The 17,303-nt window shown below is 44.3% G+C and overlaps 1 protein-coding gene across 5 annotated transcripts in view; it reads left to right on the forward strand.

Annotated features, from left to right (window-relative positions):
* Positions 1 to 17,303, forward strand: part of VPS13B (vacuolar protein sorting 13 homolog B) — a 616,840-nt gene that overhangs the window by 381,450 nt on the left and 218,087 nt on the right. For 4 of the 5 annotated variants that reach the window (XM_085896658.1, XM_085896653.1, XM_085896655.1 and 1 more), the window contains 4 exons: positions 5,312 to 5,426; positions 9,610 to 9,748; positions 10,558 to 10,987; positions 12,051 to 12,150. In XM_085896658.1, the coding sequence (XP_085752784.1) occupies positions 5,312 to 5,426; positions 9,610 to 9,748; positions 10,558 to 10,987; positions 12,051 to 12,150 (784 nt within the window). Of the gene's footprint in view, positions 1 to 5,311; positions 5,427 to 8,701; positions 8,769 to 9,609; positions 9,749 to 10,557; positions 10,988 to 12,050; positions 12,151 to 17,303 lie in introns of all 5 variants that reach the window. The other variant, XM_085896654.1, reaches the window with a different exon arrangement.

Below are 17,303 nucleotides of genomic sequence, written 5' to 3' on the forward strand. Positions count from 1 at the left end.
AGCCACGCGTCCCAGCCATGAAACCGTGTGAGGGCACGGGAAGAAAATTGGGGGGCGAGGCCCGAAATTATGAGGACACCAACACAGGCGACGGGAATCTGGGTTTTTTGAACCAATAGCTTAAGCGAGAGGCGCTTGTTGAAAGCCCCGGGGTAGTTTAAAAGATAATGGTTAGGGTAGATTAGGAGATGTACCCCTCCGCACCATCCATCCCCTCGCTCTCGTTGTGGGCCGCTGGACCCACTTTGTGTTATAGATCACTGAACTGTGGGGAGGCCATTCTGAGGCTTCGTTGGGCCTCGACACAAGACGCTAGCCCTCCCTCATTCCCCTCCGGGAAGGGAACGTAGGGGTTGGGAGTAGGATAGGTGACAGGATCGGTTAGCCGAACAAGGACGATAAATTGGGTTAGGGGACGAATTATAGTGGGAGGTATAGGAATAAAAGTAAATAAAACAAAAAAAATTAGTTGGGGCTAAATTGGGTTTTTACAAATCAAGGGAGTGGGTATGGACAGTGACAGGCAAAGGCGATAGGTTGGGAGGGAGACCGTAGGGTAGGTCCGAGCCCGCCTTCCGAGTGGCCAGCACCACCGCACTCCCTCCACCAACTTCCACTGACAGGCAAAGGCTGGCCAGCTTCATCTGCTGGCTGTGTTGCTTCAAGGCCTGTGCCGGCCCACTTCGTCGGCTGTGTTTTGCTGCGAGGCCTGTACCAGCTGGATCGTCTGCAGCTGTTTTCTGCAAGGCCTGTGCCAGCCAGATCATCTACCGGCTGTTTGCTGCAGCGGCCTGGTTCTGCAGGCTGTGTCTGCCTGCTTTTGCCATGCCATGCCCACTGCCCCTGTTCACCAGGCCCGTTCAATTTTGCTTTGCCCCCCCCCCCTGTTCATTTCCATGTGCGCCAGGATCAAGGCAACAGTTTGCAAGCTGCGAGAACTACCCTGTTAGCAGCTACAACACTGGCCTGCAGTGGCAGCCCGTGCACCGTGTTTGCGTCCATCCATTCATCCATTCATCCATCCATCCATCCGTTGTGCTCATTGCGTGTGCCACTTGAGCTGGCACGGAGACTGCGTTTGTGCAGCCCATGCACCGTTGTGGTTCACTGGGTTCATTTCAAAGGGGGAGACCTTGGACTGCGTGTGAGCAGCCGGCCACGTTCCCTGTCACCTGCATTGCTTGAGCCAGAGACTGCATGCGAGCAGCCTGGCTCCCTGCTAACTGCTTTCTTTTTGCAGAGTCCATTGATCCTGGGCCATGGTTTAGTGTAAAATTTGTAAGTTAAGGTTAAGATGTACTGTACATATGAGTGCACCCCCGGCTTGTCTGTCTAGCGCCGGCAATTTTATTTAAGTCGTCTGTGTGAGTAGGTTTGTTTAGTTAGTTACTCAGCCCTCAGGTTATTTATTTTGGGGACACGAATACCATGAATGTCGCACTCAGGGATCCGAAGGTAAAACGTATTAGGGGAGAACGACACATGATGGCACACGAGAATTTGACGACTCGGGACGTGTCTGTAAAAAGGGGAGGGGGTAGTGTTGTGATTGTGGAAATTCGCAAACCACCATTCAGGACCCTCAGGTGAGATATCTTCATAGGTACATGTGCATAGGTACAGCCCATCCGGGCTGTGACGCTTTGAGTTAGCCATTTTTTTCTGTTCTATCTTTTATTTCAAACAAACAGCATCTCAACAACCACGCCATCCCCACCACAGCGCCAACCACGCCACCTCCACCAACTACGCTACCACATCTTCGCCACTCGCCATTCAGCAGGCCCTGTGCGGTTACTATCTCCAGGCACAAACAGAAAGCAACGGCTATGCTCGGGGGTTTTCCTGCCTGTTTTTCCCGTCGAGGTTCTCCGTGCTCGGTGTGGAGGAGGGGTGATGCAGGGGTCAAAAGTGAGAAAGGGTGGGGGCCTCTTTTTGGGGGAATAATTCCCTGGCTCCACACCAAGACTGACTCCCCCGGCCCCCGCACAGCGCGGGGTGGAGGTAAAGCGAGAGGTTACGCCTCCCTTCTAGAGGCTTCTCCAAGAAGCTCGAAGGGAGGGGGGGCCAAAAACGGGGCGGAGCGAAGGGCTGAGCCCCGCGCTACAAAAGGCGGATGGGACGGACCTTGAGGGTTGTTGGGTTGGTTGGTCGAGAGTTGGAGTGAGTGGTTAGTCGAGGGTTGGTCTTCATGGTCGTCTTCTGGCTCGAGTCGCGAGCTTGTGGTTCCTGCCTTGCTTCGTTGACCCGTGCGCGAGCGCGGAAAACAGCGCCGTAGAAACCCCATCCGTTTCCCCAAAACCCCGTCCGTACAGTCGATTTGACCACACGAGCGACACGCGGCACGAGCTCGCGGAGCACGCCGGAGGGGCTCGGAGTTGTGGTCGCAGAAGGAGGACTTGACGGGATCAGGGAAGTCGCACTTCCATTTTCTTTTGGGGTTTGGTGTAAACGTGTGTGTGTGTGTGTCGGCGCCAGTCTGGTGAAGTAAAACTGTTAAGTGTTGCCGTGTGCTCGCTTAGTCGGTCGTAGCTCTGCATTGTTGTTGTTGTTGTTGTTGTTGTTGTTTTAAATTGCTTTATGTGCATTCTGTTTGGCTGTATATGTGTGCTCTCTGTGTGCCGCGGAATAAATGTGCATTATGTTGAACTGTTTTCCCGTTTCGCTTCGTCTTTTCTTTAATTGAATCTCCTTCTTGCTTCACGTAACGGGTTCGTCATGGGCTTAATACGCCCAATAATTAATCGGAACCGTCGAGGCCGACGATAACACCGCTCGGTTATCCCGATAGCACGGAACGGATCGCTTAAGCGGCCCGTGTCCGGAGTTGACCTGCGGCGAGGTGCGATCGCCCGGTCTACCATCCGCGTGGGTACTTAGGTAGGTTGAGTTTGGCGAACAACCCTATCCTACGCGGGTGGCCGATTGGCACGATCGTGGTGAGGCCGAAAGGCCCACCCGTGTACGGGAACGGTGCAACACACAGATGAACAAGAGGTGGAAATGGAGGGGAAGTCCCAACCAGAGGTACTCCTGGGGGTTGGGAAGTGCAAGTTCAGTACAAAGGCAATGGGACATTGAGTTATTGATGTAAAGTGCAATTCTTCTGCCAGGGCATGGTTCAGGCCAATCAAATTGGAGGAGATAATTACTGAGGAGACACTAAGGAGTTGGGGATGTCCTGTGGGAGAAAGGATTCTGTTAAACAGATGATGTCTGGTTTATCGGCAGCAGCCTGGATTGAAATATTTGTCAGGTTAGTGTGGGGACCTCAGATGTTTGAGGTCTTCACAGTCCGAGATTGGGGAGGGGGGGACGAGGCATTGGGAAGGTGCAGGATGGGGGGTGGGGCTTTGCATGGCCAAGGTGAAGCTTTGGGGGGGTGGGTGGGGAGGTTGATGGGGTGATTCAGAAGGGGAAGGATTGAGTGTGTGGAGTGTGGAGGAGCGTTTGAATATGTCCGGTGTGGGGGAAGGTTTAAGTGTGTGGTGTGCAGGGGAAGGTTTTCGTGTGAGGGGGAATGTGAAAGTTCGCATGTGTGGGGTGTGCGTTAAGTTTTGAGTGTGTGTGGTGTGCGGAAGGTTTTTGACAGTGTGTTGATGGGGAAGCATTTAAGGGGTGGGGTAAGGGGGAAGCATTGAGTGGGTGGGTTGAGGATTGATGCAGAAAATGAGGGACATGAAGCTTTGAGGGGTTAGGGTGTGGGGGTGGATGCTTTTCCTGATTCCAGATTCCCAACTTTGACAAGTGGAGATCAAGATCATGGGATGGGAGATTAGAGTGCTTGTTTACTGTATGGAGAAATGCTGTGCTCTATGAGCAGGGGCAAGGGTGTGGTGTGGGGGCGGGGTGGGGGGGGGGAGATTTGTGGATAAAGCGCAGAGCAGACAAACACCTCAAAAAAAAATCATCCTTTTGAAAAAGAAGAGACATATTGTGATGGAGAAGAAGAATATGTGCAGCATTTCTGAAAGAGGTATGAGTTGAAATGCATTCTTAAAATTTTTAATTTTTTTTTGTTAAAGATGAAGCATTTATATTTAATGTAGATTCATTTTGGAGAAAAGAGGGATGGGGGTGGTGGATGTGGAGCCAGAAGCAGATAGAAATTCAATAGAAATGAGAATCATTATGGAGTAAAATATGAAGTCTTTTTTTTGTTTGTTTGTTTCGAGTTTTTTGAAGCGAGGAGACGAAATATAAATAGAGAATACGTAGGATGGGATAGTGTTTTGGAATTAGAAGTAACATACCCAGGAGGACACTCAGGACTAAATCTAAAGCAGGGTACACTTTATATCTGAGGAAGGTCTTGAAAAAGGCTGTTCAGGCCTTGACAATATAAAATGAATTGCTGTTCTCTGCTGTTCAGCTCCACTTGCATTTATCCACCCCCATGCATCACTCTAGCTGTTGTTGACTTACTTTTATACCACTGCCCGGACTGCCTTCAAACAAACTCCCATTCATTATTGCCAAAATAGTTCAAACGTGGACTCCTCTGTAAGGAACATTTTTGGTCATCCCACTGTTTAATTTCTCCGACACATTTCAGCCTTTTCATTTGGTTCCTGTCCTCATGTTTTCCAGTAGTTATTAATCCACGAAAAATCGCATTTAGTCGATGGAGGAATGTCCATATCTGTGTGAGCAATTTGTTTCTTACTGCTCTTACTGTTCTTGAAGAGTCGTCGTGACACCATTACATTCAGCTAGTTCATTCACATAAAGAACATACCCTGAGGTTATACTTAACGTCGCTTTTGAGAGTTTGGGATTTCTTCCTCGACTTCCTCTACTGTGTACTACACCAGTTTTGTGTATCCTTCTCAGTCTTGCATTCTGCTCTTGCTGAAACCTGATGTCGGGTTGCAATCTGCCCCAGGGGGTAGCATTCACCAGCTAAGACTGATTTCCATCTGCTTGTCATATGATTGCCTTCCCTGGAGAAATTGTCTTTACCACACTACAATGATATCACCGCATTTAGTTTCATATTCTTTTTGAAGGTGTGGCACTCGCTAATTGCTTGCATTGCAACCAATCACAGTGTACACCAACACATGACTCTACTACATAACATTTCATTTTTGCACATAATATGCAATTCCATCACATGCTATTTGCATCTCATGCACAGTTTTTCCTCTGTTTCCCTAACTATTTCCATACTGTACATTTAACTAATGCACGGCTCCCCTTTTCGCTCTTCGTCACAAAAGGGAATCACCAGTGGTTCACATTTGTTGGTGTCTCATGGAGATGACCCAAAACCATGTATTTGTCTTTCCTCTGCCTGCTTTCTCACTAGATGTGTGCGTGCTAGCTGAGCTGGAGGAGCTCAGTACCTCTGTGGACATACAAGATATTTATACCAAGGTCAAGTGCAAGATCAGCAGCTTCAATGTGGACCATTTTCGGAAAAGGTTCCCTTTTTGTCATTACATGCATGTTGTTCCATGAGACGATACCATTGGATAATAAGGTTTTGGTGTAAAAAAAATTTAAACCTTCTTACGTCATGAATGAGCTTTTTCAGAGTCCTCATTCGGACTGTATTGACAACATCGGTGTATATTTTTACGGATGTTCTTTAATCGATGGGTTGGTCACTTTTGTAGTCTTTTTATACGCCCAACATATATACCGGGGCGTATTATGTGATACCGGTCGTCCGTCCGTCCGTCCGTCTCTGTCTGTCTGTCTGTCCGTCCGTCTGTTCCTGTCCGCACTGTAACTCCCAAAGTTTTCAACTTTCACGTTTCATATTTGGTACATAGGTACAGACTGTGGAGACGGTGTGTCGCGACATACGTTTGTCATCTAAAGTGGTTGCCATGGCAACTAGGTTGCTGTTTTCCATGTAGTAGCACAATTCTATATTTACCTTCTTGTTCGGGCGTATATTGTGCTCACTTGAGCTCTTGTTATTTAATTTTATACATGTGTAAGAGAATGTGAAAAAGTTACGAAAAGCTTTCTCGATCTCACTATGCTGGACAGATATTACTAGGTGCGGAACTTGCACAAATTCAAGTCTATGCCATGCTGCACATCAAAGTAGACGTGATTCCATTGTTTATGGCTCTTGTTGCATGTTTTTTGCGGTGACATGAAACTTTTTTGTGTGAAATGGATGAACAGCGAGCCATCGTTGCGTGATGCTGAAGAGGAGAGTTGTCAAAAATGTATGCGTATTAATCGCATCAGCTAGAAATAACTTGTGTATGCATCGGTGTCAGATCTTGACTCCAGTTTTCACTAAAGTGTGACATTCAGTCACTCACATGATCTGGACAATGTGCTTATAAATCGAAACACCAAATTAATTTGAGATTTTCATGAAAGCTATTTTGACTGTATTTAAGATTGGAGGGAATTGCCTTTGGAATATGTGAAGAACACAGATGATAGGACACAATGATTGTGTTCACCATACTCTACCTTACTTATCTATCATCAAGTATTCAGACAATGGAGCATTCGAGTCAGTCTGTTTGTTAAGCCTCCCCCTAGGTTTGTTTCTCCAATTAGTGCCCCCAGTTTTTAATTGTACCTCAGTTTCTTAGACCCCTTGAAGTACTAAACTGTCACCATTTAGGTTTCTTTCTTCCTTTGTTTTACTGCCAGTGTCCGAGCTTATCTTGTATCCAGCTGGGACTTTCGGAATCAAATTTTGCATTAATAATGGGAATACAAAGGATGTGGAATCGACTTAATTTCTTGACACTGACCTAATTTTAAGGTCATGACGTAATTATAGACTTTTTAACATTTTTGCACCATAACTCGACTAAAGTTTGTCGGATTGGAACAAAATTGCCTTCCCAAGATAGCCTAGAGCAAGCCACATTTACGCTTAATTTACATCATACCCCTCCAGGTTAAAGGTCAAATGGCAGTCTAAAAAAACGTTTTTTTTTGTCTTCGCTCATTTATGCCAATGTGAAATCTTAAAGACTGCTTGGCCTTTTAAGATGTTCTTGCATCATAATAGTGTACATACACTGTAGTTGTGCACCTGACATTTGTTTTGTGTCCTTGACCTACTGTTTTTTTTTTGGATAGTGACCTAATTAACAAAAATACCATCTTTTTGATCATAACTTGAATAATTTTCCTCCAATTTTCATGATGTTGAGCTTTATGGATAGATTGCACATGAGCACACATTTTCTTAATTTGCACTATATCCCTGAATGTTGAAGGTCAAGGTCATATGGTGGTATGAAAAGAATATGGCCATCATTGGATTGTGGGTGCCAGGGGAGGTTTACCCTTGGCGTTCGCTTTGTGATCGCAGATATGTAGTTCAAATTGTTATTGCTGTGTGTTAGAATGTTAGAATATATTCTTTGAATGTTATCAACATTCAAATGAGAAAGTGAAAGACCTTTGTAAATTTTATATTACTGTACTTATTTCAAATCACTCAATGCAAATAGATTCTACATATCCAGGACATGAAGCATTAAAACCTGAAGGAATCAGTCAGCTTGCTCACCCTCTGTAAGCCACCAATCGAGAATTATTTCTGTCCATTTCAGGAATTTCCTCACCGTGCACTCCTTTTGGCATATAAGTGATAAAATGTTCTTGTAATTTAGTTTTGGACATCTCTCCTTACAGATATGGACATCTCTCCATACTCTGAATGCTATTTTTTTCCATACTGCTCTCCAGTCAAGTCTTGAAGGAAAGGACATAAATTACATTACAAGGATATCTCTATACCTTTTGCATGTATTAGTAGGATCGTAGATAATGGGCAAAGCAACACATTATTTGGGATTTGAACCATGATGAGGAAACGGTTCAGATTGGAATGCCAAACAGAACAATATTGCACACAATTACATGCCAATTCGTACAATCACAGAAAGACTTACATTCATTAAAGAGCGAGCATTCTTTTCCTCTTCCCAGATCGTATGTGTGTGGACTGTGTTGTCGGTCAAATAAGCAGCAATATCAAAGGATTTGGTTAAATGGGGAAAAATTGTTTTCCTTTTATTTTGTTCCATTTCATATACTCAGCCATGTTTGTGTTGTGTGTTCTGCGGAGGGTAGAAGTTATGTTAGTTTTATATCCTCAGGGCTCTGCTCTTGGCGTCAGTGCGACTTCTTCAGTCTGTACACAATAACTCACCAGAGCATGCTCGGCAAGTTCCAAGCACACAGACTGAAAAACATACTCTGAGACGGTGCATAATGTCCTGGCGACCATTCGTAAAATTAATTTGACTTGATTCTTCTTGGATTCTTCAATTTTACAATAGAAAGTCACCAACACCCCACCCTTGGAGTTCAGTTTATTTAGTATACTTTTCACATCAATTGTACTTGACTAGAGTTCACTACACAAATTGTTGGAACATTTTTGATTGTGATAATTGCATTAGTACATGCTTATTACCCACAGTGTTTCGTATCGACGTTTGTATCTGCGCATGCACATGCGTGTGCATGGCCTGTTGATCCACTTGCATGTCAGGCCCATCAACTCCAAACGTTGCGAACACAATGCCCGACAAACATGCAGATATCTCCTTGTTTAAATGATCTTTAACAGGTTTCACTACTTGTAAACGAAACTGTTCTGTTCATGTAAAAGTTGTGCATTCACAGGCAGGATTGCTGTGTGGATGTTTTGCTTGCAAACCGTGGAACACACCAGCAGCTCTAAGATGTTGTGTTACAGGCCAGGTGGCTCCTGGGATGCAGGGCAGTTCGCAGGTCTTCTGCTGCAGTGTAAACACAAACACTGGGTGAGACGAAGTGCGCAGTGAACTGAAAACCCCCGTTTGCTTTGGGCTGATTTGGGGCCTTTCCGTCAGCTGTGCTTTCACAGTGGACGTGTTGATTGTCTTCGTTCAAGGGCTTTCTTTGCCTGTTGGGCTTCGAGTGATGTTGGCCGTTGACTGTATTTCCTCGACCAACAGGACAACAATTGGTGCCCATCATGTGTCTGACAGCAATTGTACACCATTTGTGCATTTATTATTCTACAAACCCTTGCCTTTTTTTATTTTTTGGATCTTTAAGTGTGGTTTTACGGTGCGATATTATGTGGGACTATCGTGAAATGTCTGCTTCTGGTGCATTGTTTTCTCAAACTTTCCTACTACAGCCTGCTGACGTTCCATCCAGACTTGATCAAATTTTTTTTTAATCTGCAGTTAATTTCATCATTTCTGAATTGTTTGCATTGTTACAGATCACTTTGAAATTGAATGCTATATTTATCCGGTGCCTGCCTAATTGATGCGTGTCAAATCGCTTCACCTTGTGATTCCAATTTTTAGTCTCGAAAAGTCGACAAACACATTTCCAGCTGAACTTGTCCCATTGTAAAATAATTTGCTTTTTATTTGATCCGTTGGCCCAATTGTGCATTCGGCACAATCACTGCGCATTCTGTATTTATGGCCTATGAATTTGATTTTAATCTTCCTGGAGAGGACGCACGGCTGTATCAAGGGCCTCTGTACGCATTGGTTTTTTTTAGTGCAGCTGGAAAGCCTTTGTCGAAGCTGCAATGAGGCTTTCCTATTGGCTTTTCTTTCTTCCCTCTCTCTCTCTCTCTTTCTGCTCCCTCTCCAATTCCAGTCTCCCTGGAGGGATTCTTGCTGCTGGGCCTCTGGGTGGGGTCATTTTTTCCTGCAGCGACAGGCTGACCCAGCGGACCTTTCGAGTGCGGCCTTTAGGCCGTCGAGATTCCGCAAGGCCTGTGTCTGCCTTTCCCTCTGTAAGCCACCAATCGAGAATTCTTTCTGTCCATTACAGCAATTCCTTCACCATGCACTCCTTTTGGCATACAAGTGATAAAATGTTCTTGTAATTGAGTTCATCTGTAATCAAAGTTAGATGCCACTGGAGTGTGTAATATTTCATCCATTTTTTTCCCCCCAATCTACATGACTTTATTATAATACAAGTTGGATTGGTATTTTTGGCTGGGATTTTGACAAAGTAAATGGCATTCATTCCAGATTCATTTCAACATTCTGGCTATTTTCATGCAATGTGGTATTGCTGGATTCATAGTCTGGGGGGGTAGGTTAAATGATGATAAAATATAGCTTGTGTTTTCTAAAAGCAAAGTTTTCCTTTCCCGCTTTTGACAATAACTTCAAAAATTCCAGTTAATCTATGCATAATCATGTTTATACTTGATTTGTTATCACTGACCCAATTATCTTATATAGTGATATGTGATGTGATCACATTTTGTAATTGCCCGATGCTTTTTGAGTCGACAGCCATTGGAATTTATCATACTCTTAGCGTGTAATGAAAACCACGTGATCAAAGTAGCCTGAAAATCCCAGAAATTTTATTTAAATACAATTCTGTCCAAAATGGTTATTCACAGTGACTTCACACACATGCTGGCAAAGCGAATTTGCCACCCTCTGTGTTTTTTGGTTTTTTTAAAGCAAGTGTTCTAACTGTGCTGTTCTCTTGTTTCACACACACACACACACACACACACACACACACACACACACACACACACACACACACACACACACACACACACACACACGGGCACAGGTTGCAAACAGCATTGCAGAGGTCACCCAGCAGCAACATGGCTTCTTGGCATTCACGTACACACGTGCGCTCACTAGGAACGTGCGACAACGCCTGTCCTCGCGCTCTGGGTCCCACTGCCATGGTTCATCACTGCAAGGAGATGTGGCTGCAACTGCTCCCGACGCTGCCGTCCCTAAATATCTTCACGAGGTTCTGCTCAGATTGCAGCCCTTCGACATGGTCCTGCACTTCCCGACGCTTGTCGCCACAGCCTCCATTTTTTATGACGGTAGATCAGGGAAAGTGGTTGGTGCTTGGGGATCTGAAGGACAACCAGTGCGAGGTTCTTCATCCATTTCTTCTCGCTCGCTTCCTTTGCTCTACGTCAACACCGGCAGCATTCGCGTGTTCATGTCACAGCCAAAGGAGGAGTCTGCTGGTAGTCCAGGTGATCTTGTGGATGTTTTGATCAAGTTTATTAATTAGTTTTGTTTTTGTAAAGGAATAAACTGAAAAGTTTAGCAGTTAGTTTTGTGATTAACTGAGCATGGACTTGTCTTCCACATGGAGAACTATTGAGTTGATGGCCAGGAGAGCCATCTCCTTACATGCCCCGTCAGACACCTGTTTCATTGTCTTACCCAATCGGATTATGTTTTATCCGCAAAATGGCTCCAAGCTTTATACTGCATGACATCAAGTGATAACTCAGAAAGTATGTACATCCCACCTGAAAACAAAGTGTAAAACAAAACCCAGGCCACAAGCTTTGTGTTGCCTTTACAGGGGACAGCCAACAGGCCTACACTCTGTCACATGATTTAGGCATTACATGGCTCAGCAAATAATCAGTAAATTGATTTCCTTTTCACAAGATTTCCTTCTGATTGAAGCTTGTATTTATAAATGTCAAACTGTTACTTATTGATCACATATTTGTCACATAAATTGCCGAACTTCACAGTGGTATGAAGTTTGTGAAGGTTTCCATATGAATGGAAAACTAGTCTTTATAAAACCAAGGTCAGTCTGGGTCAACATAAAAACTTCAGCTTAATATGAAAAGGGCATTAAATATTCTCAACCAATTGTTGAGAGAGGAGAGAGATGCTAACTGCCATGGGAAAGATGATGATGCAACATTTCTGGTCTGAGCCCGAACTTTAATTTCTTCAAGTTCAGACATGAGTCTCTTCAAAGCGAGAGAGAGCTTAAAGATAGCCTCACTTTTTTAAAATCTTCACTTTATCTTCCCACTGCGGTCAGCGCACACACCTCAACATTTATTTGAGAATAAGCCTACCGTGCTCAGGCTTTTGTACAGTTGACTCAATATCGTAGTTGTTCTAATGAGCACTTTATTATGGCTATTAGCTCGTTGAGCATCGATAATATTTTCCTCAATCAATGATGCCAATTTGTTCAAGCATTTAACATCTGTTTTCACTTGTTCGGTGAACTGAACCTTTGCCTCTGAAGGGCCGCAGCTCACTCAGCTGTTGATCTCACAGGTGAGGAGGACACCGTGGTGTTGAAGATTGACTCGGTAATGCTGTCTCCTCAAGCTGACAACCCTCTGACGAGGACGGTGCTGCGAAAAGATATATATCAGTGAGTGAAGCTCCCTACACCCACTTTATGCATATTCGCTTCAAAATAATTAAATGTCCCTGACATTATACTGTTCATGTACAATTCGACTTGAGCAAGCACAGAACCACCATCTCGCACCATCCACCATACCTACCCGTCATCCTTTCTGTCCCCATTAACCCCACTCAACCCAACCATCTCGCTTGCAGGTTACTGTGATCCCTCCTCTTTCTCACCTTTTTCTGTTCGTTCATTCATTTTGCTTGTTTTGTTTTTGTCCAACTGTGGCCTAGCTTCCCAATGTCGGTACATTGCCTTTTTTACCCTCAGCCATCTCACTCTTCCATGAGTTTGAATGCTGAGTTGTTTGGCGTTCATTGTTTGCTGTTTGCATTAGGATTGGTGCTCGATTGCGGTTTCCCAAGGCTGCCATTCCGTGGTAAAATGTTTGTAATTCCGTTATTCCCACCTGCTGGAGAAACTTTTTTTGCCTCACCTTGCTGATAATTATTTATTCGGGAGAAAACTGTGCAAACCGCCGAACAATTTTCACTGTACGAGAGATTCGCGAAAAGTGCTCACGCTATTGCCGTTACCGAGCCTGTAATCCGTGTAAGATGGTTCAAAAGCTCAGTAGCTTTAACACATGTGGAAGGGATTATGACGAACGTGAAAGTGAATCAAAGTGAAATTTTCTCCGTTTCCTTGGCACGCTGCACGGCTCAAGCCTACGATGAGCTGTCATGGCCAGGCTCGTTAAATCGCTGTCAAAGTACAGTGAACTTGTCTCTTAATTCCCCTTTTTGGTGCTCGGTTGTCTTCTGTTATTTGCACTGTAGTATTTTTAGAACATGCAATGCTTTGTGCCAGGAAAACATTTATTTCTGACGTTGATACCACGTGTACGCGAAGTGTGTTTGTGGTTAAAAAGTAAATCGTCGTCGCAAAAAAGAAAAAGCACGGATAACACGAGAGAGAACACAAGAACCTTTGTACGAGGGAACCGAACCCAGAGGTTTTACTTTCCCGGTAATCGTGCTGATGTGTATTGTTCGGCCAGGTTTTTTTATTTTCTTTGTTTATAAAAGGCCTGTGCAGCTGCACATGAACTTGTTTTTTATACATATATATATTTTTTAAAGCGAACATGCCACCACTGCCCTAACCGCTTCTGTAGAATTTCTCTTTTCCAACGCCGCTTAAAATTCACGTCTTAGCATGAGAAATTTATTTATTTATTTATTTTTCCCCCTGCAGTCATTTTAAATAATCTCTGTCTCTTGTATTTTTACGAATGGCATTTTATAAATGTCGAGTTCATATGAATAATCTTTTGTCACCTTGAGAACTCTGTATTTTTTGTTTATAACTACAAGTGTATTATGTCTTATTGTGACGATTGAGCCTTTAGCTGAGTGTGCTTTTCAGCCAAGTACACCAAACATCAATGCACTGTATATTCACCTGCAGCTGGTAGAGCTACAAGTGTCGGATATGCGACACTCCACTCTACCTGCGTCTCCGCACCCACGCTTCTGATGCCGACGCCACCTATTACCCATTATGGTCTTTGGTCGAGTTGCTCCTTCGATTTGCTATGAATCACAAGTTTTCAAAAACTTTTTTTTTCCACCCCCAGTAATGTGTATCACATGGTGTGCTCCACAAACCGATGAAGACAGATTGCTTAACAAGCGATCCATTTCTTCCGTCGTGCTGTGCCCTGGTGTCGGGAATGAATGATGGAGTCACTCATTTCTTTTAACACCTGTGGCTATTTTCCAGGACAGGATTTGCAAAAGGTGTGTGTGTGTGTGTGTGTGTGTGTGTGTGTGTGTGTGTGTGTGTGTGTGTGTGTGTGTGTGTGTGTGTGTGTGTGTGTGTGTGTTTTAGCCATACGAGCCACAGCGGTGTACCTGAATCTAAAGGCTGAGCTAATCCATGGTTCATGGACGAAACATTGCCCGAGACCAGAGCTACTCTCTCCTGTTTGGTACAAAACCAATGAAATGGTACTTAGTTCAATTCTTAGTTGACTGTGCATTTTCTTTCTTTCTTTCTTTCTTTCTTTGGATACCTGGACATACAGCATGTATACCTGTGCATAGATGCACTTGTCTATAAAATATCAAGAGATTATTTAAATCACACTTACCGATGTGTACTTCTTTCTTCCTGAGCCTCACTTTCTTTTTTCTTGGTGCACAATGAAAGTCCGAGCATGGCTATCTAGTTTGATAGCTTCGGCAGCAGTAGGCATTTGTAAAATGTGTTGTTATACGTAAAGAAATGTAGAGCTTGCCTTAAACCGTCGCTTATTGCTTCAAAACCACGTTGCATCATGGTTTGTTTCTAAGTAAAGCCGCTCATACCGAACTGTGTGAAGGTGAATCACGTTTTGGAAAAGTGGGAAAAAGTTTTTTTTAAATCTGATTGAATGATTGTGTTGAGAGGAGTTGGGGTTGTGCTCTGGTGAGGAAGTTTGATAAGGGGGAGATGGTTTGGGTGGAGGGGGGAGGGGGGGTGGGTGGTGAGTGGTAAACCTACCAGAAGACTGAAGCTGAATGGAGTCAAGGTGCTCTCCTTGTCGTTGGCAAAGCTTGACTTTTACCATATATATATATATATATATATATATATATATATATATATATATATATATATATATATATATATATATATATATATATATATATTTGTGACCGGGCAGGAACTACACTGTAAGATAATAAGAAATAGGGGCAATAATCCTGGGTGCTCACCTGGTAGAATAATGATACTGAGGAGGAAGTCAATGTGGGATCGAATCAACAAAATGTACCAATGAACCAATGTTTTGGGCCCGATATATTTTTATTTTTATTTGTAATGTCACGAACAAACTTTGGTATATCACAGGTGATGAAGGTTGTGGTCAATTTATCATCAAAATTGTGTGTGTAGTTTCAGAGGAAAAAGCAAATACCTATTTTGAGGGTCAAACCTGGACCCACTTTGACCCTGGGGAGACCCCCTTTGACCCAGATCTTCTTTTTTTTGCCGTGAATGTCATGCATAGAGCACCGACTCGGTGTGAAAAGATATGGATTAGAGTTGCTAGTCTGAATATTGGTACTATGAGTGGTAGAACTGGTGAGATAGCGGAACCTTTGAGACACAGAAGAGTGGATGTATGCTGTATGCAAGAAACAAGGTGGAGGGAAGGTGCTGCGAGAATGGTCACAGGTAGATATGATTGGTACAAATTATTTTGGATAGGATGTGACTGGAACTGCTGGTGTTGGGATTATGGTGGCTGAGAAGTGGGTATAGAGGGTGTTGGAGGTTACGAGGGTATATTTAAGAGTTATAGTCCCAAAGCTGTTATTTGATAAGTGTATCTATCTATAATTCCAGCAATCTCTGTCTGTGTGTGTGTCTCTCTGTGTGTCTCTCTGTGTGTCTCTCTGTGTGTCTCTCTGTGTGTCTCTCTGTGTGTCTCTCTGTGTGTCTCTCTGTGTGTCTCTCTGTGTGTCTCTCTGTGTGTGTCTGTGTGTGTATGTCTGTGTGTGTGTCTCTGACCGCTGTTTCTCGACAACCACTGGTCCGATCTAATTGAAACTTGCCAGATATATTGCTGTCGACCTGAGGATGTGCCTTTTCAAGGTTTGATATTAATCGGACAAGTGCTTCCCAAGTTATGGCCATTTATTAACCAAACCAATGACAAGACACGTTGTTGCGTGGGTGTGGCCGATGGGGAAGGGAAGCTCAGCCGCGTTCGCCATTACAGGTTACAACGTATGGACTTCTGGATAGTGATGACGTCGTGTATTCTAATAATTTCTCGATTTCTTATTCGCATTTATAGATAAACACAATGCCCCAAGTTATGATCGTTTTCATATTAGACGGTGCATAAATTTCGGTACTGGTATGTGTGCTGGTATGCTCCAAACCAGGAAGTAAATTTTTTTTCTCTCTCTTCTCTTCTCTTTTTGTTTTTCCTTGCCACGACATTGCGAAAAGGTAAAACACGTTGGCGCTAATTGAGTAATTGGGTATTAAAACTAAATTGCGAATAATCGTAACTGCGAATAATATGCGAACTTCCGGGCCAATCACGTACGGGCACGCGAGAGCGAAGAAACGGCCTGTGTGGTTGTTGTTTGATGCTCGCGGTTTGAATATTTATTTTTTATTATTATTATTATTATTATTATTATTATTATTATTTGTTTTTTTTTTACGGGTACGTACTAGTATTTACGATAGTACCAACATATGTCCCACAGACAGGATTAAGTGAGGAGTCGAAGGATGAGTTTTGGGACACACTTGTGCCTGTTGCTTCAGGGACTTGCGAGAGAGTTGTGATGGGAGGGGATTTAAATGGACATGTTGGAGAGTTGGCAGAATGATATTGTTGCGATTTTCACACCCGCCGGCGTGCGAACGGCCACGTGACTCGAATCGCGGCACGTCGCCCACCGGACGGACAATTCTGTCGTGACCCTCGCGGACTAACGCCGGGAGCTAGTCACGGGTGGGCCTTTCGGCCTCACCACGATCGTGCCAATCGGCCACCCGCGTGGGATAGGGTTGTTCGCCAAACTCGACCTACCTAAGTACCCACGCGGAGGGTAGACCGGGCGATCGCACCTCGCCGCAGGTCGACTCCGGACACGGGCCGCTTAAGCGATCCGTTCCATACTATCGGGATAACTGAGCGGTGTTACCGTCGGCCTCGACGGTTCCGATTAATTATCGGGCGTATTAAGCCCACTACCAACCCTTACGTGAAGCAAGATGGAGATTCAATTAAAGAAAAGACGAAGCGAAATGGGAAAACAGTTCAACATGATGCACATTTATTCCGTGGCACACGGAGAGCACACATATACAGCCAAACAGAATGCACATATATCAAATGCTACAAAAGAAACAATGACGCAGAGATACTACCGACTACGTGAGCACATGGCAACACTTAAACAGTTTTACTTCACAGACGGCGCCGACACACATTTACTCAGAAGCAAAAGAAAAGGCCACCCTCAAAGACAAGGGGGCGGACGGGGCCTGTGGGCCAATATTTGTGCGGGACCTGAAGGAGCGGTCAGGTCCGCGAGACCGGGTGGGTCCTACCCGCATCTTCGTGATGAGCCGCAAATGTGGCAGCGCGGCGGTGC

The sequence above is a fragment of the Eptatretus burgeri genome, chromosome 9, assembly GCF_056783735.1.
Source record: "Eptatretus burgeri isolate ZD-2024b chromosome 9, Ebu_testis_v1, whole genome shotgun sequence".
Taxonomy (NCBI): Eukaryota; Metazoa; Chordata; class Myxini; order Myxiniformes; family Myxinidae; genus Eptatretus; species Eptatretus burgeri.